General features: G+C 41.4%; 2 protein-coding genes across 51 annotated transcripts in view; one reads left to right on the top strand and one right to left on the bottom strand.

Moving 5' to 3' along the window:
* Positions 1-249: 249 nt before the first annotated feature.
* LOC119621289 (uncharacterized) lies at positions 250-22,433 on the bottom strand. The gene is made up of 2 exons (XM_073021300.1): positions 21,579-22,433; positions 250-1,604 (listed from the first exon to the last, which is right to left on the bottom strand). Exons 1-2 carry the CDS (start codon positions 22,431-22,433, stop codon positions 1,596-1,598), a joined length of 864 nt encoding a protein of 287 aa, XP_072877401.1. The 3' UTR covers positions 250-1,595.
* The window catches only part of CAPRIN2 (caprin family member 2), a 45,700-nt gene continuing 42,735 nt past the window's right edge, over positions 21,901-24,865 (top strand). For 16 of the 50 annotated variants that reach the window (XM_037990214.2, XM_037990219.2, XM_037990211.2 and 13 more), the window contains exons 1-2: positions 21,901-22,172; positions 23,289-23,504. Coding sequence is in view for 41 of the 50 variants with exons in the window: in XM_037990187.2 (XP_037846115.1) it covers positions 23,328-23,504 (177 nt within the window). In the remaining 9 variants the exon portion in view is untranslated. Of the gene's footprint in view, positions 22,173-22,193; positions 23,505-24,865 lie in introns of those variants that run through there. The other 34 variants (XM_037990213.2, XM_037990189.2, XM_037990188.2 and 31 more) reach the window with 8 other exon arrangements.

The following is a 24,865-nucleotide window of genomic DNA, read 5'->3' as shown; positions in this document are numbered from 1 at the left end:
CAGGCGTGGTGGCAGGCGCCTGTAGTCCCAGCTTCTTGGGAGGCTGAGGCAGGAGAATGACGTGAACCTGGGAGGCAGCGGAGCTTGCAGTGAGCGGAAATCGCGCCACCGCACTCCAGCCTAGGCGATAGAACGAGACTCTGTTTCAAAAAAAAAAAATTTTTTTTTCTTCCTCATAGTTCATTATAAAGGATTAACAATAGGTCTAAAACGGAAAATATTAAGCCATTTTCTAATGATGCCCAAAGGTGAGATAAAAGATATATTTTAAAAAACAAATATCAAGCAAATAATAATAGATGTGATAATAACAGATGTAGTAATACGGATGTAATAATAACAGATGTAGTATTACAGATGAAAAAGACTAAAAGAGATAAAGAAAAACATTTTGTAATGGTAAAAGAAATATTTATCCAAAAAGACATAACAGTTAAGATCTTATATGGAACCAACCACAGATTTTCAATATACATAAATCAAATACAGGTGGAACTATAAGGAGAAATAGACAAATTTATAATTATAGTATAAGATTTAAAATATATACTGTCTTTTAGAGACTGACAATATTTACCAAAAATAAGATTAATTAATTTTTAGAATTCATACAACATATTTAACAGGCTGCATCTAGTATCAAGCACATTGCTTTCTAACCGGTAGCTTTCAAGTGGTTGTTTGGCACACATGCAGCTAAGGCCAGGTGGCTCAGCTACAGTGACAAGTCACACCCTATAGGTGATGATAGATCCCATGGGTTTGGAGAGTGTCTTAGGTCTTTCCCTTCTACATCTGAAAATATGTCAAAAGGACAGAGGGAGACAGGAACCTATTGTTCCAAAAGTAACCTGTACTTTGTCCTCCAAACTTCCCTCATTGATGCAGAAGGTAGGAGGAGCATCTTCTGAGAAGCATGTTCGCCTTTGTAGGGAAACCAGCACCCATCATCAGGGGCTTAAGAGGCATTTTGAGGCATAATCAGGGGCACAGTCAGGCATAGAACCGTGCTAGACTTCCTCTATTGGAGGTTCACCTCAGCAGTTTCTAAATTACCAAGTCGTCCAAAACCAATTAATTGTAAGAAGGTGCCAAACTACATCCTTGGAGCTTGCCTCTGGTGGTGCCCAGGCAGAAGGTACATCCCTGTGCTGGGGTAGCGTCCAAGACCCTCAGGGAACCGATAGGCAAGGCTGCGAGCCTGGAGTGGTTTTCAGGTTGGGAACGTGCAGAGGTGTGGGGCCAGCTCCATCTGAGCCCCTGGCTGCCAACCTGGAGTGAGGACCTGCAGCTGCAACAACAGTAGAGCAGGAAAGGATGTTGAGAAAGTCCAGGAAAAGAAAGTCAGAGGGGCTGCAGTGGCCCCATTCTCCTTGCTGTCTGATTTCCCCCACATCTTCACCTTACTCCAGGCTGTAACGGAGCCCGGTGCAGGACACTGTGCTCTTCAGATTTCTTTTGCCAAATGGACTTTTTGTACTTGTAATTGTTGCCTCCTCTCTGGTACTCTAAGCCTCATAGTCCTGTTTTACTTGAATATAACTTGCTCCATGTAGTCCCTTTAGATTCCTAGAAGAAATTTCTGCTGCATCATGTTAGGTGTCCTAGAGACAAATGAATTCAGCTTCTCAGAAAAGAGTTAAGTTCTAAAGTACACATCTTATCCTAGTGGTTAAGTGTTGTCTGGAGAATATTTAACCCAATAATATATTATGTTCCATATAGGATATTTTTTGCTATATCTGTTAGAACTGCTTTTGCTACTGTAAATGTGATATCTGTTGATGGGAGATTCTCCTTCCCTTCTTTGAACTGGGATAAAGAAAACAGTTGACCATATAGAGTTGTAAACTGAAAATAAAATTTGAAGGCCCTGGCAACCATCTGAATGGATGCCCTCCTCTCCCAGGGCACTCTAAAATTTAACCTGAAAAACTAGTTTAGGCCAAGATGGGAAGTGGAGGTTGGCATGCCTCATTATACCCCTCCAGCATTAACATCAACACAGACCATAATTCTAAGAAGAAAAATTTAAAGTCTGTTCTTTCTAAAGCCTGCTACTTGGCATACCTACATGTATTGATTGATTCCTTGTGTCTCCCTAAAATGTACAAGTTTTATCATGCAGGTAAAGATTTCAAGTAGCATGATAAAACCTTGGTCTCCACAATCCCTTATTGTAACTCAGAGACCTTTCTACTGATAATAATTCTTTCAACCAGTTGCCATTGTACAATCATGCCACTTATATGATTACTGAGCACTCTAATGGTAAGAAGAAACTAAGACTAGCTGGTTGTTAATCTTAACTTTAGCCAAGACATACCCCAACTCAGTTACTTACCTAGGGATAGGTCTCAGGCTGTAGACTGCTCTCTACCATCCCAGAAGCAGGAGAAAGACCTCATTTTCCCTGTTAGAAGTGAGCTCAAACTCCACAAAGAAGTTACCTGCCTTGGATCATCATGGAAGCAGAAAAACTTGCCTTCCTTGTTGGGAGCAAGTAGAACTCCAAAAAAAAGCGCGGGGTGGGGGGGGGGATTTGTAAGGAAAAATAAACTTTAGATCTTGGCCACATTTGGGGAGATCAGGGATTCTCTGGAGGGGATGCTCTCACACCTCAGCAAATTGTCCTGTTGGTTTGAGCCATAAAGTTAGCTCATGCTGGTACCAAGCACCAGGAGGAGATTTGTCAAAGGTCAGGGGCATCTCCACTCAGAATCCCTCTGTGGTTACCAAATGTGAACCCCCAAAATTTGAGACAGGTCTCAGTTAATTTAGAAAGTTTATTTTGCCAAGGTTGAAGATGCATGCCCATGACACAGCCTCAGGAGTTCCTGATGACATGTGCCCAAGGTGGTCAGAGCACAACTTGATTTTATACATTTTAGGGAGATATGAGACCTCAGTCCACATAGGTAAGATGAACATTAGTTCAGTCTGGAAAGGCAGCACAACTCAAAGTAAAAGCAGGGCATCTTGAAGCAGGGAGGGGGTTCCCAGGTCACAGGTAGGTGAGAGACAAGTGGTTGCATTCTTCTGAGTTTTTGATTAGCCTTTCCAAAGGACTCAATCAGATACACATTGATCTCAGTGAGCAGAGGGATGACTTTGAATAGAATGGGAGGCAAGTTTGCCCTAAGCGATTCCCAGCTTGAATTTTCCTTTTAGCTTAGTGATTTTGGGGTTCCAAGATATTTTCCTTTCACGATTATATACAGTTAACAAGACTGAAGGAAAGGTGGCAGGCAAACATAATTGCTTCTGGATGCAGATGTTTACACTTCTTATACCTAAGATGCTTATGAATTGGAATTGAAGAGTGAACGTTGAGCAAAATTTATACCTGGTTTAGCCTTGCCACAGGGCTGCGTAGGGCAAACAGCCCAGGCCCCTTCACTTAGGATACATTTACAGTTGCCCCCTGCACCTTCTCCCATCTTCCCATTGAGTACCTTCCAAGCAACAGATACTGTGGTGGTTGCTGAGATCTGACAAAGAAAAAGACTACTACTCAATATCTGAGACAAAAAGCTGAATCTAATGCTGCCTGAAGCACAGTCTCCTCCAGTAAAGCAAGGAGCTGATTGTCTATAGAAGTTTGGGGAGCATGAAGTTGAGGGATTGGTAGACTTTCAGAGGTGGGGTGGGTTGGTTGTTGCCAGCTAGGGAAACTCAGTTGTTTAGATGAGATTGTTGTGGACTGGCTGGCTTTCAAAAGCATAGGGTTGTTTCTGGCTAGATTTCAGAACTGTGTTCAGTTAGGTAAGTTGCCATCAATCCAGTAGACCAGATTATTTTATTTTATTCCTTTCTGGTTTATTTTTTGAGACAGGGTCTCACTCTGTTGCCCAGGCTAGAGTATAGTGTACAATTACAGCTCACTGCATCCGTGAACCCCTGGGCTCAAGTGAACCTACTACTTCAGTCTCTCAAAATGCTGGGATTACAGGTGTGAGCCACCATGCTCAGCCCATTAAACCAGTTTGGAACTAGTTCTGGTGGTTACTTGCTGCCATAACTACAGCACATTTAATCTTTTCCCAAGAGTGTCGGATTGTTTTTTTTATTTTCAAGTCTCTGCCTTCAAGAAAATCATAATCTATGTGGGGAATAGTCATGCAAGCTATACATAGAGGTAGCATAACCGAGAAGTTAAAAGCACAGGTTTCTTGCTAAACATGAAAGATTGGAGACTCGCATTTCCTTTTGCTCCTTCCTGAATTTTCACCTAGATGACACTAAAGGGATTTTAAAAGGCACAAATCTAAGAGAAAGAACGTGAAGGGAGACAACAGGAGGAGGTAGAAGAACAGTTGAGAGATGCCAATTAAATTTTGGAAGCCCCCAAATCAGTTTGCAATTGCTAACTGATCTAGCAGACCAGAGAAAGTAGAAACAATGCTGCCTGCAGAGAGGGGAGCCAAAAAGAAAAACCCTGCCTTCAAACCCTGGAAAATCTCAGGAATAGGTAGTATTAGTCATCTCTGAAGGTAGGGGTGAGAAGCGAGGCTGAAAACAGTAGGATGGATTGAATATCTGTGAATGAAGCAGTTAGACCCTTATATCCCTTTCCATACCATAGGCAGACAAGTGACCCAGCCCAGCAGAAAATGGAAAGGTATTGAATTGAGAAACTCAAACTCAAGCATAGGTGAAAGGCAGGAATCTCTGCAGAAAGTAGGGGAAATAAGTGGAAATTGATATATCTCAAAGTAAGACTCTAAAGCCTCCTTCCTTACCATGGCTCTTAGAATGCTGGCATCTATAATACCCACCAAAGTATGAAACTGGAAGGAGAATTTCTCCTGGGGAAAATGGCCACGCCTAGAAAAAAGATTTAGAGATGCTGACACATTTCTGGGGAGGTTTTCCCTAGGAAATAGCTTGGGTCCTGCCGAATCATTCTGCAATAAGTCTATAATTCAGTACATTGCACTTCTCCACAAACGTTTTGTTTTTAGGTTTTAGTGCCTCACTCTTAGATATAAATGAATAGGTAAGAATCAGACATTTGAGGAAAGTTTCCAGCATGAAGAAATAGAGATAAAACAAACAGAAAAGAATTTGGAGGAAACTGAGACAATAGAGGAATCAGAAAAGTTAAGACCTACAAGTTATGGTCTCAGAGAGATAAAAGAAGCTATTGCATTCATGAAGAAAAAATGAGATGTTTTTTAAAAGCCATAGGTAAGCAAGCCAGGTTCAGTGTTATGCACTTGTAGTCCTGGCTATTTGGGAGGATTGCTTGAGCCAGGAGTGCGAGTCCAGCCTGGCAACATAGTGAGACCCTGTCTCTTTAAAAAAAAAAAAAAAAGCATATGGAGAGGATAAAAGATCTCTTGAAAATAAAAATCATGATAAAAAAATTGATAGAAGTAAAAAAATTGCAAAATATTAAATCCAGCTTCTCTGTGTTTTAACTTCCTTCCCCACCCCACTATCCCCGCCCTGAGACTGGGTCTTGCTATGTTAGCCTGGCTGGTCTCAAACTCTTGGGCTCAAGTAATCCTCCTACCTTAGTCTCCTGAGTAGCTAGGATCACAGGTACATGCCATTGCCTCCAGTTAATTTCCTTTTCTATAAAATGGGGATGACAGCAGCCACTAATTTATAGTGTGTCACGTGTATTAAATAATTTAGTACATGCAATGAGCACGTAGTTCTTGCTACATTATTTTTTCACTTGCTATTTCACCATTTAGAGCAGAATAGGTATCAGTTTTCTGTTCAGTTTTAGCATATACATAAGGCTATGTGAGTAATTTATTGGCTTCTTAGGAAAAATTAGTCTATGTAAACAACATACAAAAGCATGTTATATTAGCTAAAAGTACTTTTAGGCCGGGCGCAGTGGCTCACGCCTGTAATCCCAGCACTTTGTGAGGCCGAGGTGGGCGGATCACGAGGTCAGGAATTTGAGACCTGCCTGGCCAATATGGTGAAACCCCGTCTCTACTGAAAATACAAAAATTAGCCAGATGTGGTGTCATGCACCTGTAGTCCCAGCTACTTGGCAGTCTGAGGCAGAATCGCTTGAACCCTGGAGGTGGAGGTTGCAGTGAGCTGAGATCGCGCCACTGCACTCCAGCCTGGGTGACACAGCAAGGCTCCATCTCAAAAAAAAAAAAAAAAAAAAAAGTACTTTTAAAACTGAATTAGTAGTAATTATTTCTAAGCACAAAAAGGCAATAGAAAATTAATGAGGCCTGTTGTCAGCTGTTTTGATCTCTAAACTTAGAATGGCAGGTTGGGGATTGAAGTCCATTTGTTTTTTCAAAAATTGTGCACTAAGCACTTATTCCCACATGTCAGGCGTTGTACTAGGTGCTGGCATTTGGTATTTTCATGATTGCGCTTTAAGAAATATAAAAATGACTGAAAAGCTTTTAAAAATGTAGGGTTAAAAATTAATGATGAGGAAATATCCCTCAGAAAGTATCTTTATCACAAAAAGATAAAGAGATGAAAAATAGAAGGGCAATATAAGAAAATTAGAAAATCAGCATTCAGCTCAGGAGATATAAAATCTGAATAACAGGACTTATATATATATATAAAACACTATATATAATTCCATACCATATATAAAGTATTTATATATAATATATATTAATATATGTTAAGTATTTATATATTATATATATTAAGTCTATATATATAGAGAGAGAGACAGATGAGAGAGAGAGACGAGAAGAGTGAGAGAGAGTGAAAGAAATAGAGGATAAGAAGTTACCAGAGAAATAATTTTTAAAAAATTCTCAGAATTGAGTTTCTGATTGATAGGGCCCACTGAGTGCACCAAGGTATCTCATCTTGAAATTTCAGAATCCTGGGGACAAAAAGAAGATCATAAAGGCTTCCCGAGGATTTAGAATCATAATGGCATTGGCTACTCAAAGGTGACACTGGAAACTGTGAGACGATAGAACAATGTCTTTAAAATTGTCAGAGGAAAAAAAAATGATTTCTAACTTGGAATTATAAACAAATCACATGTGAGGATAGGGCAAGTTTTAATCTCTAATATTTTACCCCAATCTTCCTTTTTTCAGAAAGCTACAAAAAAAGAAACTCAAAGGATTAACTTAAGATCCAGAAAGTGGGAAATTTATTACAAAAAAAAAAGAGACAACGGGAACCCCCAGGATGAGGGTGAAGGTAGATCTCAGACAATGGCTAGGCAGCAGCGCTAGAGAGCCAGCAGTCCAGATTGGTGCAGGTTAGAAAGCTTTGGGAGAGGTAGGTCCAGGAAAATGAAATTCCTATTATACCTGAAGAACTTAAATGTACTGAGATATAGACAATTGGGCTAGAGTTTAGGGATGATAGAGTGATTCAAAGTTAAATGTTGTCTCCAGAGAAAAAAGTGACACTGATGTATTTCATTTGTTTGCCTAGAAAACAAGATTAGATGAGATTTTGTTTGTCTAGAAAACTAGGCGAACTTCCTAGTAAGTGCTTAATGAATTGTAGCTATGTAATATGGATTAATACCATAGAGAAATATATAAAGCTGCATAAGAAGACTTGTGAAAGTAGAACTTAACCCTGTCAGGAGGAGATAGGAAAGGTGTCATAGTAGTAGAAAGCCACAACGGGGTATAAGTGGATGAATAGAGTTTGACCGGTGATGAGTGGAAAGAACATTCCAGTGTAGAAAGGTATAAGCTGTAACATAAAAGTCTGAAAGATATGTGTTAGCAATGACAATATGAGCCAAGAAATTATATATTGTGCTTAGTTGACTTTCAAGCCTAAGGCCTACAGATAAATTGTTATAGACATTTAGGATCTCAGGGAATATTGCTCCCGTGAACTCTTCCTGAGGAATGAAGTAGAAAATTAGCCTCAGATAAGTAAAATGACTAGAGAGGCATTAACATAAAGACAGGTGGCACTGGTCCTTAATAGGTCTAACATCACAAAAAGAGAGATAACCATACATTGTATACGTCCTGCAAGAGCGTGGCAAGAGCACAGCTGTGAAGAAGCAGTGTCAAGAAAATTAAACTTAAGTCTAATCATGATGGAAACCTAAGATGGGTGGAGACTAAACTGAGAGAAAATTTGGAAGCCCCCAGGCCCTCGGTTCCATAAGGATGCCAGGGAAGGGTAGGAGTGAAGAATGATGTGAGACTCCCAGTGCAGGTCACGTTCCAGTATTTAATCCAACTTTTTAAAATCTTTAAGCTGATGACACCTTTGGATATTGCCTATGATCTCTGAATCACACAATGTTGCTTTGCCTTAATTTTGGCTCTCTGATGAAACGGTTGAATTAATCACACAGCTCGATTCCTAGCACATTATCATCATTAGACTAAGCAAGGTCCTTCTCTTGTTTTAGTTATTCCCTATTAATCCCATTTCCCACTTGCATCTCCTTCCTCTCCTATAGACAAACATTCTAATCTTTTTAATGTGGTTTTTTGCTGGTTTCTTTATATAGTTCTTACAAAACAGGTATCTTTGTATGCATGTGTATTTTTGTTTTACAAAAATGTGCACCATATACATCTTAGTCTTGGGCATTATGCTTTAAGTTCAGCCATGCTGCAATGTGCAAATCTGATCTATTGTGCTAATCTACTCTTCCAGTGATGGACACCAAGATTATCTTCTATTTACTGTACCATAAATATTGTTACAATGCACATCTTTGCATATGTCCCCTTGGGACATATGTGACCTGAGACTATGGACCTGAGACTATTTGAGCACGGGAAGGAGCTTAAATACTGCCCAATATTCATTCAATGATAATTAACAAGTATTTATTGAATGTTACTATAGTATCAGCTACTATTTTAGCTTCTAGGCATATAGTAGGAAACAAGATAGACAAGGTCCTTGCTCTCAAATAGCTCACTTTCTAAAGAAACAGAAAAAAGACTTTTTTTGGGGGTAATAGTCCTATGCAGAGAATGAAAACATTGTGATGTGCTAGTGTCAGAATGGCTATTTAGATTAGTTAGATAAGAATAACATTAGAGCTAAGATCTTGAATGACAAGGAAAGGTCAGCTAGGTAAAGAGCTGGGTTAAAAGCCTCCTAGGCAGAGGACAGGGTAAGTGCAATGGCCCTGAGGAGGGAATAGCCTTGACACATGGGAGAGCAGCAAGAAGGTCCAGTGTAGGGATGAGAAGGAGTGTAATGGAAGGGAAGTGTATTGGTTTTCTGTTGTTATATAACAATATTACCACAAATGTAGCAGCCTGGCACAGTTTAGCTGGGTCCTCTGCAAAGCTGCAATCAGGGTATTGGCCAAGGTAGGGTTCTCATGGGAGGCTCATCTGTGAATCTGCTTCCAAGCTCAAGTAGTTTTTGGCAGAATTCAATTTTTTGCAGGCTCTTGGCTGGAGGGCCTCAACCTCTTGCTGGCTGTTGGCTGGAAGCTGCCCTCAGTTCCTTGCTGTGGGGGCCTTCCCCTCATGGCTGCTTGCTTCCTCAACACCAACGAGAGAGAGTTTCCCAGCAAGAGAGGTTATAGTCTTGTGTAAGGTTATCACAGAGGTGATGGCCCATCACCCTGGCTGTATTCTGTGGGTTAAAAACATGTCCAGGTCCTGCCCACTCAAGGGAAAGGAATTATCCTGGGATGAATACCTGGAGGTGGGGATCATGGGAACCACGTTACGGCCTGTCAGCCACAGTAAGGAAACAGAGGTGGAGGTTGGGGGAGGGTTTATATCATGAACATCATCTTAAGCACTATAGTATGAACTTGTTTTTTCTAAGTGAGGTAGAGAATCATTAGGAGACCTGAGCAGGAGATTATATCATATTTTAAATTCTTAACTATCCCTCTGCTTCAATGTCTAAGAGAAATTGTAGTGGGGTCAGCAGGGAAGCAAGAAATCTATAGGAGGCTGTTGCTGTAGAGAGGAAACAGTGGCCTGGCTTTGATGGAAGTGTATATAGAGAGAAGTGGACAGAATTGGGATATGCTTTCGAGGTAGAGTTGATAGCACTTGCTGACAGTTTATTGGGGGACTGTTCACAGACAAATTTAGTAGTTTGTCCAAGTTCACAAACTGTCATTGGAAGAGCTAGAATGAGAACTCTGCCTGCCTGGTTCTTTGTCCTGTTCTTTTTCTACTGTGCCATTATAGACACCATGATATGTCCAGTACATCCTCTCTATACCAACTCTCATTGCCTGCCCTCTACCTCCTACCTGCAAATCTTGCTTTAAACAAATAAACAACTATTGCACAGGCTGCTCTGAAGAAGAGGCATTGTTGCTGCAACTCTAAATCATGTTTTTAGAATTGGTAATATTAATAGTTATAGTGTCAGGTAGGTGTAGCAAAAGCAATGATCTTAGAGAAAACGTGTCTACTCCAGCATTTGCATTAAGCCAGATTACCCTTCTATGTAGTAACTTCTGTGATGCCCCCTGTACACGTTTATAGAAGTCTGGTTAGCCCAAGCAATGCAAAGCATGGGGAAAGAGACTATGCTGTCTTCTTGATTTGTGCCGTCCTGAGATGTGGGGGTTTTGTCTTATGAATCCTTTTTGTAGTGCCCTACTTCCTTTCCCTAGGCTGTCCTAATCCTTCCATGCGATGTATTCTTCCCTGGCTACTTTTAGAGTAGATAATGGCACATGAGTGGAAACTGTTTTTGTAAGAATAAGGACCAATTACTGAGTATTATGACAGGCAATGTGCTAAGTACTTTACATCTATTAGCTCATTTAATCATCAAAACACTCCTATGAATTATAGTCTCATTTCAGAGGAAATAAAACTAAAGCTCTAAGAAGCTGACTTATTAGCTAGTGGTTTTGCTTATCTGCATCTGAAGGTAACCATCTCTACTAGAAAAAAATAACTTGCCTCAATAGTGAAACATTTAACATTTAAGTGAAGTTCCATTTAGTCTTTTTCCCCCATGTTGTTTTACTTATTAATTGTTAGACATTTTGAAAGAAACATTATGAAGCCTTTAAAAGCATACATCTTTTAAAATTTCCTATGAATATCAACATGTTGTTTATTTTCCTTTCTTCTCCATGGCCCCAAGATAATTTCAGTGCCAACCTACATGAATAATATGCATGCTCTCAGGATTCCTGCTGAGATTAAGGGAAAAATTCTTATTTTAAAAGTAATTTGCTGAATTTTTTCTGGCACAGACATCTGCTTTAAAGCTTTAATTAATGTTGCATGGTTTTAAAGAGACTAGTTTCCAATAGCCCGAAAAATATCAACATTATGAAGAAGATGAAACAGATGTAGGAACACTCAGATCAAATAAGGAGCTCAATTATCTTTGGAAGGTAAACGTCGCTGACCTCTACTTTTGCTGCCTGATACTAATCACAAATAAAAAGAATCCTAGGAGGGCAATTCAGATGGGGCAGCTGGGAGGGGATACTGGAAAGAGAAGTAGGGAAGTGCCATAGAAAAGGTAAGGCAGCCAATGAAGGTACTTTATTTACCAGCCATCTTGTGGAAAAACCCTAGGAGGTAATGTAACATACAAACCTCAGAATTATCCCACTAGAGGGATGATGGAGCTGAAAAGTCAGGGATAAATGCTGCTCCTTGTGCCTTGTGTGTATGGTGGTGGTGGTGGGGGGGCGGTTTGAGGGTACTAGTATTCATTTTCTGTGCTTTTGATCTTCCTATAATCCCATAAGACTCCTTGTTCAGTTGGGAAGGGGACTCTCAGGCACAGAGATGGGACTCTCAGGCACAGAGACTGAGCAGATATTGACAGTTGGAAGTCACAGAAACACACTGACAGGTCTGAGGAATGTGAGCTGGGCATGGCAGCACTTGCTACACATGCTGTGTTAATGATGGGGAGGATAAATAGGTTGCATATGTTGCTGATGGGCGTTTAAATGTGGTTACTTCTATGGAAATCAATTTGGAAACACCTATCAAAAGCATAGTTGATTCAGTAATACTGCTTTGAAGGTTTTCTCCTACAGATATATTCATAAATGTGCAAAATGATGTATGAATAAGGTTATTAATTGCATCACTGTAAGGCAAAAGGTTGGAAATATCCTTAGTATTTTTCACTAGAGGACTGGTTAAATTATGGTACCTTTATTTTTTTGTATAAATTTATGAGTTCCAAGTAAAATTTTGTTACATGCATAGATTGCCTAGAGATCAAGTCAGGGCTTTCAGGGTATTCATTTCCTGAATAACTTACATTGTGTCCATTAAATAATTTATGATACATTTAAATGCAATATTATGCTTGTTTGAAAGAATGAGGAAGCTCCTCGTATAATGGTATATGGTTGATTGCAAAGATATACTGTTAGGAGAAAAAAGCAAGATGGAGCAGTGTTTGTATGTGAACACATCTGGATTAAAAAAACGGTGATGGTGGGCTGGGCGCGGTGGCTCATGCCTGTAATCCCAGCACTTTGGGAGGCCGAGGCGGGCGGATCATGAAGTCAGGAGATGGAGACCATCCTGGCTAAAATGGTGAAACCCCGTCTCTACTGAAAATACAAAAATTAGCTGGGCGTGGTGGTGGCACCTGTAGTCCCAGCAACTCAGGAGGTTGAGGCAGGAGAATGGCATGAACCCCGGAGGCAGAGCTCGCAGTGAGCTGAGACTGCGCCACTGCACTCCAGCCTGGTGACAGAGCGAGACTCTCTCTCAATAAATAAATAAATAAATAAATAAAAATTTTTAAAAAATGGTGATGGTGGTGGGAGAATATATGTTATATGTGCATAAAATCTATGGAAAGTCCCACCAAAGATAGTTAATAATTGTTAACTTGGAGGAAGGGAACTGAGGACAAGAGTGAGGGGATACTTTTCCTTCCGTATAGCAACTGTATTCCATTAGCTACTCAAAAATAAAATGTAAACAATTTACAAAGAACATTGTATCTTGGGGGCAGTTGGGAGCTGCTAAATTTTGTTTTAATCTTTCACTGAATAGGTGATCAGACCTGTTGGGATGGATAGGCAGTTGGGTGGGATGCAGAGTTTCAGAGCGTCTAAAGGGAGAGAGAATGACTGGATAGAGAAGGAACCAAAGTTTAGTTCCCAGGGCCAAAGCACCAATCAGGGAATCGTATTCAGCTGTTAACTTGTCAGGCAATGTACTTGGGTAGGTAGGGGACTCAGTCTGAAGGTAAATGGTATCAGGCTATCAGTTTTAACTGCATTTTTAAAGATTCTGTATGTCTATTTGGTATCCACTTATCACAGGACCAAATCATATTTACCTCTGTTCTGTAAGTCGGCGTCCTGGGAACTCATGTGCAGACCACCTGATCAAGGTTGTGGCTCCACATACCTTCTTATCTAATTCTCACATACCAAGCCACTGTTTGCCCTGCCCTAAATCATCACAAGGCCAGGTATCAGGCAACTAGAGATCACCTCTATAGCCCAAAGCCTATTGGAATTATTCAAACTAGTCAAATCCTAAACTGTTTCCCCTGCTCTGCCTTGCATTTGCTGCAGAACCCCAGTAAGGGCTCTGGTCTATGCCTTCCCCTCACTCCTGCTTCTGCCCGGCAGAAGTCGGCATGAATAGAGCCTCCTTTTCGCCTTTTGCCTTCTAGACTTCCAACGCTCTCTGCCATGAGTGTACACATTTCCACTTAAAAACAAAAATAAACCCAGAGCCCTTAAAAGAAAGTTTTATTAGTATATAATTCACATACTGTATCACACCATATATATTAGTTTTATATGGCTACAAATTACCACAAACTGGGTGGATTAAAACAACAGAATTTATTGAATATTGTTTTATTTTATTGAATATTTACAGAATTTTATTTTATTTTACATTTACATAATTTACAGAATATTGTTTTATTTTATTGAAAATATTTATTTTCTCACAGTGCTGGAAGACTGGCCATCCAAAATCAAGATGGCGGCAGGGGGACGCTCCTGAAGGCTCTGGGGAAGGATCTTTTCCCTCCTTTCTATGTCCTGGTGGTTGTCAGCACTCCTTGGTGTTCTTTGGCTCGCTAACTAAATTGCTTTACTGTCTCTGTCATCACATGGCCTTCTTCCCTGTGTCTCCTCCGTGTCTTCAAATCTCTCTCTTCTCTCTCTTTTTTAAGCCAGAGTCTCGCTCTGTAGCCCAGGCTGGAGTGCAGTGGCGCGATCTCGGCTCACTGCAAGCTCCGCCTCCTGGGTTCACGCCATTCTCCTGCCTCAGCCTCCCGAGTAGCTGGGACTACAGGCGCCCGCCACCAAGCCCAGCTAAGTTTTTGTATTTTTAATAGAGACGGGGTTTCACCGTGTTAGCCAGGATGGTCTCCATCTTCTGACCTCGTGATCTGCCTGCCTCAGCCTCCCAAAGTGCTGGGATTACAGGCCTGAGCCATCGCACCTGGCCCCGAATCTCTCTCTTCTTATGAGGACACCAGTCCTTGGTTTTAGGTGTCCATCCTAATACAGTATGGCCTCATCTTAACTTGATCACATCTGCAAATATCCCATTTCTAAATAAGGTGATATTCAAGGTACAGGAGTAGGACTTTAACATATCTTTTTAGTGGATACAAATCAACCCACACCACCATACAATTCACCCATTTAAAGTATACAATTTAATGGTTTTTAGTATACTCACAGAATTGTGCAATCATTATATCAACTTTACAACATTTTCATTGCCCCACAATGAAACCCTGTCCTGTATGCATTAGCAGTCACTCTCCATTTTCCTGCAACACTCCCCCAAGTCCTAGATAACCAGTTATCCATGTTCTGTCTCTATAGATTGCCTATTCTGGACATTTCATATAAATGGAATAATATAGTATGTGGCCTTTTGTGCTGGCTTCTTTTTTTTTTTTTTTTTTTTTTTTGAGATGGAGTCTCACTGTTGCCCAGGCTGGAGTGCAGTGGCGTGATCCTGGCTCACTGCAACCTCCACTTCCCAGGTTCAAGTGATTCTCCTGCCTCAGCCTCCCCCATAGCTGAGATTCCAGGCGCCCACCACCACGCCTGGCTTCTTTTTGTATTTTTAGTAGAGATGAGGTTTCACCACATTGGCCAGGCTGGTCTCCAAGTCCTGACCTCAAGTGATTCACCTGCCTCGGCCTCCCAAAGTGCTGGGATTACAGATGTGAGCCACCGCGCCTGGCATTGCTTAGTATAATGTTTCTAAATTTCATACATGCTGTATCAGTACTTCATTCCTTTTAATGGCTGAATAATATTCAATTGTACAGATACAACACATTGTATTTAAGCATTTATTAGTAGATGGGACATTTTGGTTCTACTTTATTACTTTATTTATTTATTTATTTATTTATTTTTAAATGAGTCTTGCTCTGTTACCCAGGCTGGAGTGCAGTGGTGTAATCTCGGCTCACTGCAACCTCTGCCTCCCAGGTTCAAGCAATTCTCTGCCTCAACCTCCTGAGTAGCTGGGATTACAGGCGCCCACCACCACACCTGGCTAATTTTTTGTATTTTTTTTTTTAGTAGAGACGGGGTTTCAGCATCTTGGCCAGGCTGGTCTTGAACTCCTGACCTTGTGATCTATCTGCCTTAACCTCTCAGAGTGCTGGGATTACAGGTGTGAGTCACTGTGTCCGGCCTGGTTGTTTCTACTTTTTGGTGATTTGGATAATGCTGCTATGAAAATTTGTGTTTGAGCTTTTGTGTGCATATGTGTTTTCATTTCTCTTGGGAGTATACCTAGGTATGGAATTGCTGGGTCATATGGTAACAGTATGTTTAACTGAAGAACCGCCAGACTGTCTTCCAAAGCAGCTACATCATTTTACACTCCCATCAGCAATGTATGAGGATTCCAACCAATTTTTCCACGTCCTCGTCAACCCTTGTTATTATCTTTTTTTATTATGATCACCTATGTAGGTGTGAAATGATATCTCATTGTGGTTTTGATTTACATTCCCCTGATGACTACTGATGTTGAGCATCTTTTCATGTACTTATTGGTCACTTTTATCTCTTGTTTGGAGAAATGCCTAATCATATTCTTTGCATATTTTTAAATTGGGCTGTCTTTTTATTAATTAGTTCTAAGAGAGTTCTTTATATATTTTTGTACAAGTACCTTAGGTATAATTTACAAATATTTTCTCCAACTTTGTGGGCTGTCTTTTCACTTTCTTGATAGTGTCCTTTGAATCACAAAAGTTTTCAATTCTGATGAAGTCCAACTTATCTATGTTTTCCTTTGTTGCTTGTACTTTTGATGCCATATCTCAGAAACGAACTTTTTAAGGACATATTGTTTATTAAAAATGAGTAAATCATTTATGTGAAAAATTCTGGGCTAACAAAGCCATGGTGAATAAGAAGTATTTTTTCAAGTCACAAAATAACTTGTACCACTTTAGGCTTTCTTTTTAGAGTCACTTTTTTTGTGTTTCATGTAGGATTCTTGTCCTTGTACAAGAATAATAATTATGTAATTATCATTTATTCAAATAGTTACTGGTGTATAATATTGCTGTGATTCCTATTTGTATAACTAACATTTCTGTTAATGTTAGTTCTAACTTGTTCACAGAAAGTAAAAAGAATATAATTAAAATAATATGAAATTCTACCTTCCAAAGCTAATCCAAAGTTAAAGTTTATTTTATTTTATTTTATTTTTATTTATTTATTTATTTATTTTGAGACACAGTCTTGCTCTGTTGCCCAGACTGGAGTGCAGTGGCGCGATTTCGGCTCACTGCAAGCTCTGCCTCCTGGTTTCACACCATTCTCCTGCCTCAGCCTCCCGAGTAGCTGGGACTACAGGTGCCCGCCACCATGCCCGGCTAATATTTTGTATTTTTAGTAGAGACGGGGTTGCACTGTTAGCCAGGATGGTCTTGATCTCCTGATCTCGTGACCTGCCCGCCTTGGCCTCCCAAGGTGCTGGGATTACAGGTGTGAGTCATCGCACCAAGTTTACTTTAATAAAAAGATGCTCACTATATTTTAAGTCAAAATAGCAGAATTGCAATTTGTTTAGTACATTCCTATTTTTGTAAAAAATTATATAGATATTTTCTTGGAAATAAGTCTAGAAGAATATAAGCAAAAAGTTAATAATGGTAATCTATGGAGGGGGCAGTTTTCATGTTTTTGGGAAAATACTTTTTCTGGTTTGGTATAAAGACTGAATGTATGCTATAAAAATAAAGTGAAAACATCTTTCAGCCTTTTCCATGCATATTTAAAATGAAATATTTTACAAAATCACAATCTTACTAAATGTTTTATACCGTGTTTTATCCTGTGCTTTTTTCACTTCATATAATATGTCATTGAATATTCTTTGAAAAGATGATTTGTATACTTGAATTAAAATTCAAGGCTTAGAGTCACATTATTTAGCCATTTCTCTATTGTTGAATGTCTAGGTTGTTGTTTACAATTTCCCACCACTTAAAAAAATGTGGTGACTAACATTTTCATAAATAAATGATTGTTTGCATCTCTGATTATTTTGATTGGGGAGACTCCTAAAATAAAGGTTACTGGATCAAAATATATGAATATTTAAAAATGTCTTCCTGAATGAATTCCTTTGAAGACACTGTAACACTGAATTACTTATTCTTTTTGGTTTCAATTCTTCAAGTGTAATTGCCTATTTCTATACTTTATTTAGTGCAAGGAAGCAGCAAGGGAAAGACATGAAGCAGCCTGGAGTGCATGTTGCACTAGAGGGCAGGAGACCTAGATTCTTTAGGTCTTGGAAAACTCACAAATTTCCAGCAGCTTTATATACCTTATCTTTCAGATAAGTGGGGGTGGGATTCCTGAGTCATAAATTCCACAGTTCTCTAGTTCTCCTTGGCTACTAGGAGAAATGCTGGGCTTCGTACTGTGGGAAAAGCAGTAAATACAGGTATCTCAGTGGAGGATACGTTTTCATGGCCTAGTCTCTAGACACATGCTTTTACAGAAACAAAATGAAATCCTTAACAATGCGGTTAATAGGTAATATTATGTCTGTTTTATTATCAGCTGTTTTACAGCTGAAAAAACTGAAGCCCACAGAATTTCAGTAACTTGCCCAAGAGCATTCAGCTAGTAAGGGGCAGGAATAATAACCCAGTCCATGTGTGTCTGGCTCCAAAGCCCATGCTGTTGACACTTTACAATACTTCAAAGTTGGACAGAAATCGTATTTTTATGGGCTTGATATTATTGATTTAATGAAACACATTCACAAGTTCTACGCTGATTATTCCTCCTCTAAAGAGCTTTTATTTCAAAGGTACTTAATGGTGGAGCACTATTAATGCATTAATTTCAATATCAGAAAAACAGTATCAACAAAACCAATAGGAATGTATAATTATAATTTTATGAAAAAATAAGCCTACCAAAATATTAATCTTACAAACCAGATATTTCTCTAAAAATACTCTAAACTATTATGGCAAGTTTTCTTTTCCTACCTGAGGTCTACATTTCTCAGTTCTTTACTTTCATAAAAAGCTTCTCTTCTCAAATATTTGAATAGATACTCCATGAATTAGCAAGTATGTGACAATACTTTATATATGTGTGTGTGTGTGTGTGTGTATATATATATATATACATATTTTTTTTTTTTTTTTTTTGAGAGAGAGAGTTTTGCTCTTGTCATCCAGGCTGGAGTGCAGTGGCGCAATCTTGGCTCACTGCAACCTTCGCCTCCTGGGTTCAAGTGATTCTTCTGTCTCAGCGTCCCAAGTAGCTGGGACTACAGGGGTGCACCACCATGTCCGGCTGATTTTTGTATTTTTAGTAGAGATGGGGTTTTGCCATGTTGGCCAGGCTGGTCTTGAACTCCTGATTTCAGGTGATTTGCGCACCTCGGTCTCCCAAAGTGCTGCGATTACAGGCCTAAGCCACCATGCCTGGCCGAAAGTACTACTTTTTTTTTTTTTTTTTTTTTTTTTTTTTTTTGAGATGAGTCTCGCTGTGTCTCCCAGGCTGGAGTGCAGTGGCGCGATCTGGGCTCACTGCAAGCTCCGCCTACCGGGTTCTCGCCATTCTCCCGCCTCAGCCTCCGAAGTAGCTGGGACTACAGGCGCCCGCCACCACGCCCAGCTAGTTTTTTGTATTTTTAGTAGAGACGGGGTTTCACCATGTTAGCCAGGATAGTCTCGATCTCCTTACCTCGTGATCCACCCGCCTCGGCCTCCCAAAGTGCTGGGATTACAGGCTTGAGCCATCCCGCCCGGCCAAGTACTACATTTTTAACAACCTTATGTTACTATTCCCTGTCTTTTTCTTTCTTAGCCTTATTGTTATTTTTCTTGGTGACTTTCTCCCTCTCTCTCGGTGGCAATTATCCACAAAGTCTTGTAGAGCCAATAAGAAACAGACTTCTATCACCCACAACAATATGTCTAAGAGAATTTCTCATATCTCTACTAATATGCTACCAGGTTTCACATCCTTAGGTGGATTGATCTTTCCAGTTTCAACAATATGAAGCGATATGAATTTTAAGTGACTACAGCATAACCATCCCTGTAGCAATTGAAATTTGTCAGACAGTGCATAATTAAGAGCTTCACATTTTCAAAGGATGTAAAGTCTTGCTGTTTTTGTAGAAATCGAACCATCCATTATAAAAGTCTTTAGTATTTTTGTCTTTTGGGTTTTTTGATTTAGTCGTTTTTGCCATTTACATCTATAGCTTTTACTGAATTCCCCCACTCAGCTCCATGAAGGCAGAAGCTATATTGTCTCAGTCACCATTATAGCCTTATCACCTACTACATAGCAAGTGCTAAGTATCTGTTGAATGAATGAATGAATGTATTCTTCTATCAATGATTTGAGACAACACTTTTTATATTTCAAATATAGTTATTCCTTGCTAAGCTTGGAGGTGGTATGCCACAAATACTGCCTCACAGTTGGCAAGAAAAGACACGGTGTTATAGAAAATAGGGAGTGAGAGAGGGGAAAATAAACCAAACTCCTGACAAATAAAAGTTTTGGAGACATGTGCTTTCAAAGTAAGCCAGACTTACTGACTTTAAAGATCTCCTCTAGCAGAAAAGCTTTTATCTGAATCATCTTTGTAACTTGTTCAGGAGCCATTGCTTCAGGAGTATCTACTGTGGTATGTTCTCCTATAAATGTCATGCCATACATATACAGACTGTACCTTACTGGACTTGAAATTTAATTACTTTTGCTTTTGCATTCTTTCGTGATCCATTTTTATAATCCTTATTGAGAAGTAAATCTGTATAGATTTATTCATTTAGGAGAATATCCATTTAGTAGAAAATTTAAAATTTATGGCCTCCTTTTTGCCTGGCCGATTAGAAGGCAAACATTTCATGACTAATTTGACTGAAATACGGTTTTTAGATTCATCATTAGCTTGGGCTACAACTCAGGTTGTGCTGTAACTTTGTGTCAACTCATTGATCCAACAGTGTGTCCTTCACATTTTTTCTTATTATGGCCACTGTTTTTTGTGTCATCAAAGGTGAAGGCACAGCCTTCCTCTCCTCATGTTCAGCATCTTCTGCTCTTTCTGGTTATAAACAATGAGTAAAAGAGAAAATCTAGTATTTATCTGACTCTTTTTTTTTTTTTTTTTTTTTTTTTTTTTTTTTTTTTTGAGGCGGAGTGTAGCTCTGTCGCCCAGGCTGGAGTGCAGTGGCCGGATCTCAGCTCACCGCAAGCTCCACCTCCCGGGTTCACGCCATTCTCCGGCCTCAGCCTCCCGAGTAGCTGGGACTACAGGCGCCCGCCTCCTCGCCCGGCTAGTTTTTTGTATTTTTTAGTAGAGACGGGGTTTCACCGTGTTAACCAGGATGGTCTCGATCTCTTGACCTCGTGATCCGCCCGTCTCGGCCTCCCAATATCTGACTCTTAAGAACACATACGGGATTCACAGATTCAAAGTTAAAATGCAACATTAAGGTACGTTATGTCACCAGGGACTGAAAAGAACACAGATAATAGATGCCAAAAAATGTATTAAGTAATGTTAAAATTAATTTTGTGTGAAGTTGACCAAGGCTTTTAAAACTAGACCTTTGTTTCCTTGATTATTCTTCTGAATTTTCTCTGTTCTCTTGCTAGTCTCAATATTTTTTATCAGAGCGTCAGGGACAGACAGGACCTAAAAAACTCCACTTGGTGTAATAACTAAACACATGTTGGGGCAAAGTATTGCTGAGTGTGTCTGTGTGTGTGTGCTTTTCTTGTTTGGTCTCAGACCTTCCTTTCCTTAATAAACTTTTATGTATTTCCAGACTTTTTTCTTAATTTTATGTAATCTTACAAAGTTTTTTTACAGCTTTCTCTGCGTGCCAGTCAATAAATGTGTTTCACATGAACAAATAATACAGCTTGAATAAACTCAATCCTATTATTGCAGGTTGCGAAGTCACCTACTCCGTTTTTATGGCAATGCCGATTTGGCTGATTCTGCTCTTACAGGCTGATTCTCCTGTAAGGAAACGGTGTTTATTCCCCATCCTACTATGAAAGATGCTATCTGAGAGGCAAAGGTGCCTCTGCATTTCACGATTGCCCACTGGGCTAGGACAGCCTCAAGCTCGGCTTATCTGGCAGTTCCGCCAAGGGCGCGCTGCCCTCCTGGAGCTATTGGAGTCACCTGTTCAAGGTCGCGAACCCACCGGTGCAGCCGGTAATCAGCGAGGTCCAGCGGGGCTGCGCGGTTTCCGCCCTGCCCGCGTTTGGCGTCGCCTGGGCCCCCACCTGGTGCCCCGCAATCTGCGCAAAGGCTGTGAGACCGCGCCCTCTCCCGACCTACCCCACCAGCCCAAGCTGGGCCCGGAACTAACAGCCCACAGACGCAGGCGGCCAGCAGCAGCCGGGAAGGGGCACCGGAAGGAGGCGGTGGCGGGGCGGCCGGGGGAGGAGCGAGCCGGGGCGGGGCGCGGCCTACAAAAGCCACACGCGGCGCGGAGGGCGGGCCTGGGCGCGAGCGGCGGAGTCGGCGGGGTCCCTGGCGCCGCAGAGGCCGCGGGCGAGGACCGGGAGGGGAGAGGGAGGAGACAGGAGGAGGAGACGCGAGTGCGGGGTGGCGCCGGTCCACCTCCGCAGCGCTCCTGCCTCCCGCCGGCTTTGGAAGGCGGGCCCGGGCTGCGGCAGCGGCGGCCTCGGCTGCCTGGGGAGGTGAAGTCCGGCTGCGGCGGCCTCGGTCGGCGCGGCGGAGGGAGGCGGCCGACCCGGCGAGGGTGGGCAGGTCTGGGCGGCCGGCGCCGCGGCGAGGTGGAGGGGCGGCTTGGTATCCCCTGGGCGGGGCGGGGCTCCCGTGGGCCGTGGCCCGTGGCCGGTGCGTTTTTCTCCAGGTCAGCCTCCCCCGGGGCTTTGCAGAAGCGGCTTCTGCGTCCCTGGGGCGTCTGGGTGGGGGTCGGTGCCTGCAGGGCTCTCCGTGGCCGCTCGGGAGAGGTGCTCTTCGCGCAGGCTCGCCCGGAGACTTGAGGGGGTGCTCGCTGGCGTGCATGGGGCCTGTTCTGTCCTTGCCTTGGGGATGCTCCTAAGCGGGGAGAAAGGGATACCGCGGGTGCTTGGAGGTCGAGGGAGGGATACCTAAGTGCGCAAAGGCCACTGGTTAGGGCAGGGGAAGGGCTCGCTAGAAGGAGCTTTAACTGGTTGGCTGTAAGCAGTTTCAGGCTAGTCTAAACCAAACAACCGAGAATCAACGCGGAGTTCCTGCAGGTTGAGAGAGTACCTGGCTGCGAATGTCCAGTAGTGATGGATTGCCTTGTAGGCCCCAGAGCAATTGGGGAAGTTAGCATTCTTGTTCAAGAAGCTGCTGGGTCACTTAGAGCTATGAAAGAATGTTGTGAGTTTGGGATTTTCTTTCAAACGTTCAGGATTGAGGTTAGGGCTGGTGGTGAGGATCATGTAAAGAGGTTTGAGTGGCTGCCTTAGGTCCCGGTGTGGGAAGCTTATTCTTTTGGTGTCATCACGTGTCCATGGGAATTATTTAGAATGTGGTCTGCCCTCACGAGAGGAAAGGAGCTGTGAAGCCATTGCAGTTCTTCCTCCCTATGTGGAAAATCGAATTTCTGGAAACATCCTCTATATTGGAGATTTTGCCTACGTAAAGGCTATCCTTATTGGCTAGCGGCACTAATTACTTTAAAAGTAGGATGGAAGTACAGTATCTGAAGCATTACTGGGTTTTGAGCTCACTTCTGTGGAAAAGAATTTAAGGGAGTGGTCTAGACTTTCCAGGGAAGTTATTGCCTGGCTGTGTCCCTCTAGTCCTAATTTTATACTTAACTTTCCCCCACCTCCTTCAGCCTCATCTGTTTCAATGGTGCAACTCTCTTCATCCCCTTTTGGTTACCAGTCACCTTCAGGCCATTCAGAGGAGGAAAGAGAGGGGAATATGAAGTCAGCCAAGCCCCAAGTGAACCACAGTCAGCATGGGGAAAGCCAGCGGGCCTTGAGCCCCCTGCAGTCTACTCTGAGTTCTGCTGCATCTCCTTCCCAAGCATATGAGACCTATATTGAAAATGGACTCATATGCCTTAAACACAAAATTAGAAACATCGAGAAAAAGAAGGTAACTTTTTTTTCTTCCAGTTCTGTAGATGCATGATCTTAAAAGATTAAGGAGCTGACAATTTTCTTTCAGAGCTCGTAGGTGTTCTTTACTAAAAATTTAACTAATCTTAGGTTTAGCTGCTTTAAACAAGCAGGCTACATGTTGGAAGTATTAAACATTTTCTGTTTCATTTGTCAAAACAACTGAATAAAAATATTCTTCATAGTAAAATTATGCATGCTGCTGTTGAAATACTTTAAGAGCTAGCTATTTTAGGTCAGATTAATTCCTTATGTAGTATTAATGTTTCTTTTCATAGATTTGTTAATAGCTGATTTTTTAGCTTGTTTTCCTTGTGACTTTCTGCAGCAGTTGATATTGCAGTATTACTGCTGCAGTCATTGGAAGGTTTAACCGTGGTAGAACTAGAAAATGTTTTACCACTTACTTTTGTGTTGTTAAGTGAGGATTTAAGATTGCTAGGTGAAAGCGTTGTAGTCAGCCTTGTAAAGAGACCCAGGAGTTAAGTCTAGCTACAGAAAATGCTGTTGTAAAGATCTAAATCGTTCCTCATTTCCTGAGTCATGTAGCCTGTGAAACAGACTGCATGTTGCTTTGCTGTATTATGATTCTCTTCTGCTTTTGGACAGGTGAGGTTGAGTAACTGTCTGGACCTATGGGCTCTTAAATACTTTTGTGCCAAGACCTAGTGAAACCTGAAAGTTGCTTTTAATGGAGGGGTGTGAAGAGACTCTTCAGAGTCTGGTTGACTCTATTTCTTTTCTTTTTTCTTTTCTTTTTTAAGCTAAGCAAGTAGTAAAAAGGGCAAGTTGCTAGTAGCTTCTCTGTGGCTCTCACCATTTGTCTTTTTAATGCATGCAGTTGATCACAAGTGTGATAAGGTGAGTGCCAGGTCAGCACAGATTCCCCATGAATATGATAAATGGTCAAAGCAGGATCTATTGACAGAGCCTCCCTCAGGTGGAGGACCTACATACATGTATACGTATGCTCTCTAGCTTACCTATAGTAGCTCTTTAATTTTGAATACCTATCTGATAGTACCAGTACTTCCTTCAACCTTCTGGGAAAGATTTTTGCCACTAAAGCCAATACAGGAGGAGCCTAAAAAGTGCTTTTAGAATACCATAGTGGGGCCGGGCCTGGTGGTGGATCACACCTGTAATCCCTGCGCTTGGGAGGCCAAGGCAGGTGGATCACCTGAGGTCAGGAGTTCGAGACCAACCTGGCCAACATGATGAAACCCCGTCTCTACTAAAAATACAAAAAAAATTAGCCAGGCGTGGTCGGGGGGTGCCTGTAATCCCACCTACTCAGGAGGCTGAGGCAGGAGAATCGCTTGAACCCGGGAGGTGAAG

Source organism: Chlorocebus sabaeus, chromosome 11 (genome assembly GCF_047675955.1).
Source record: "Chlorocebus sabaeus isolate Y175 chromosome 11, mChlSab1.0.hap1, whole genome shotgun sequence".
In the NCBI taxonomy this organism is placed as follows: Eukaryota; Metazoa; Chordata; class Mammalia; order Primates; family Cercopithecidae; genus Chlorocebus; species Chlorocebus sabaeus.
The sequence above is the reverse complement of the archived record's forward strand: the minus strand, read 5'-3'. Positions and strand labels throughout refer to the sequence as shown.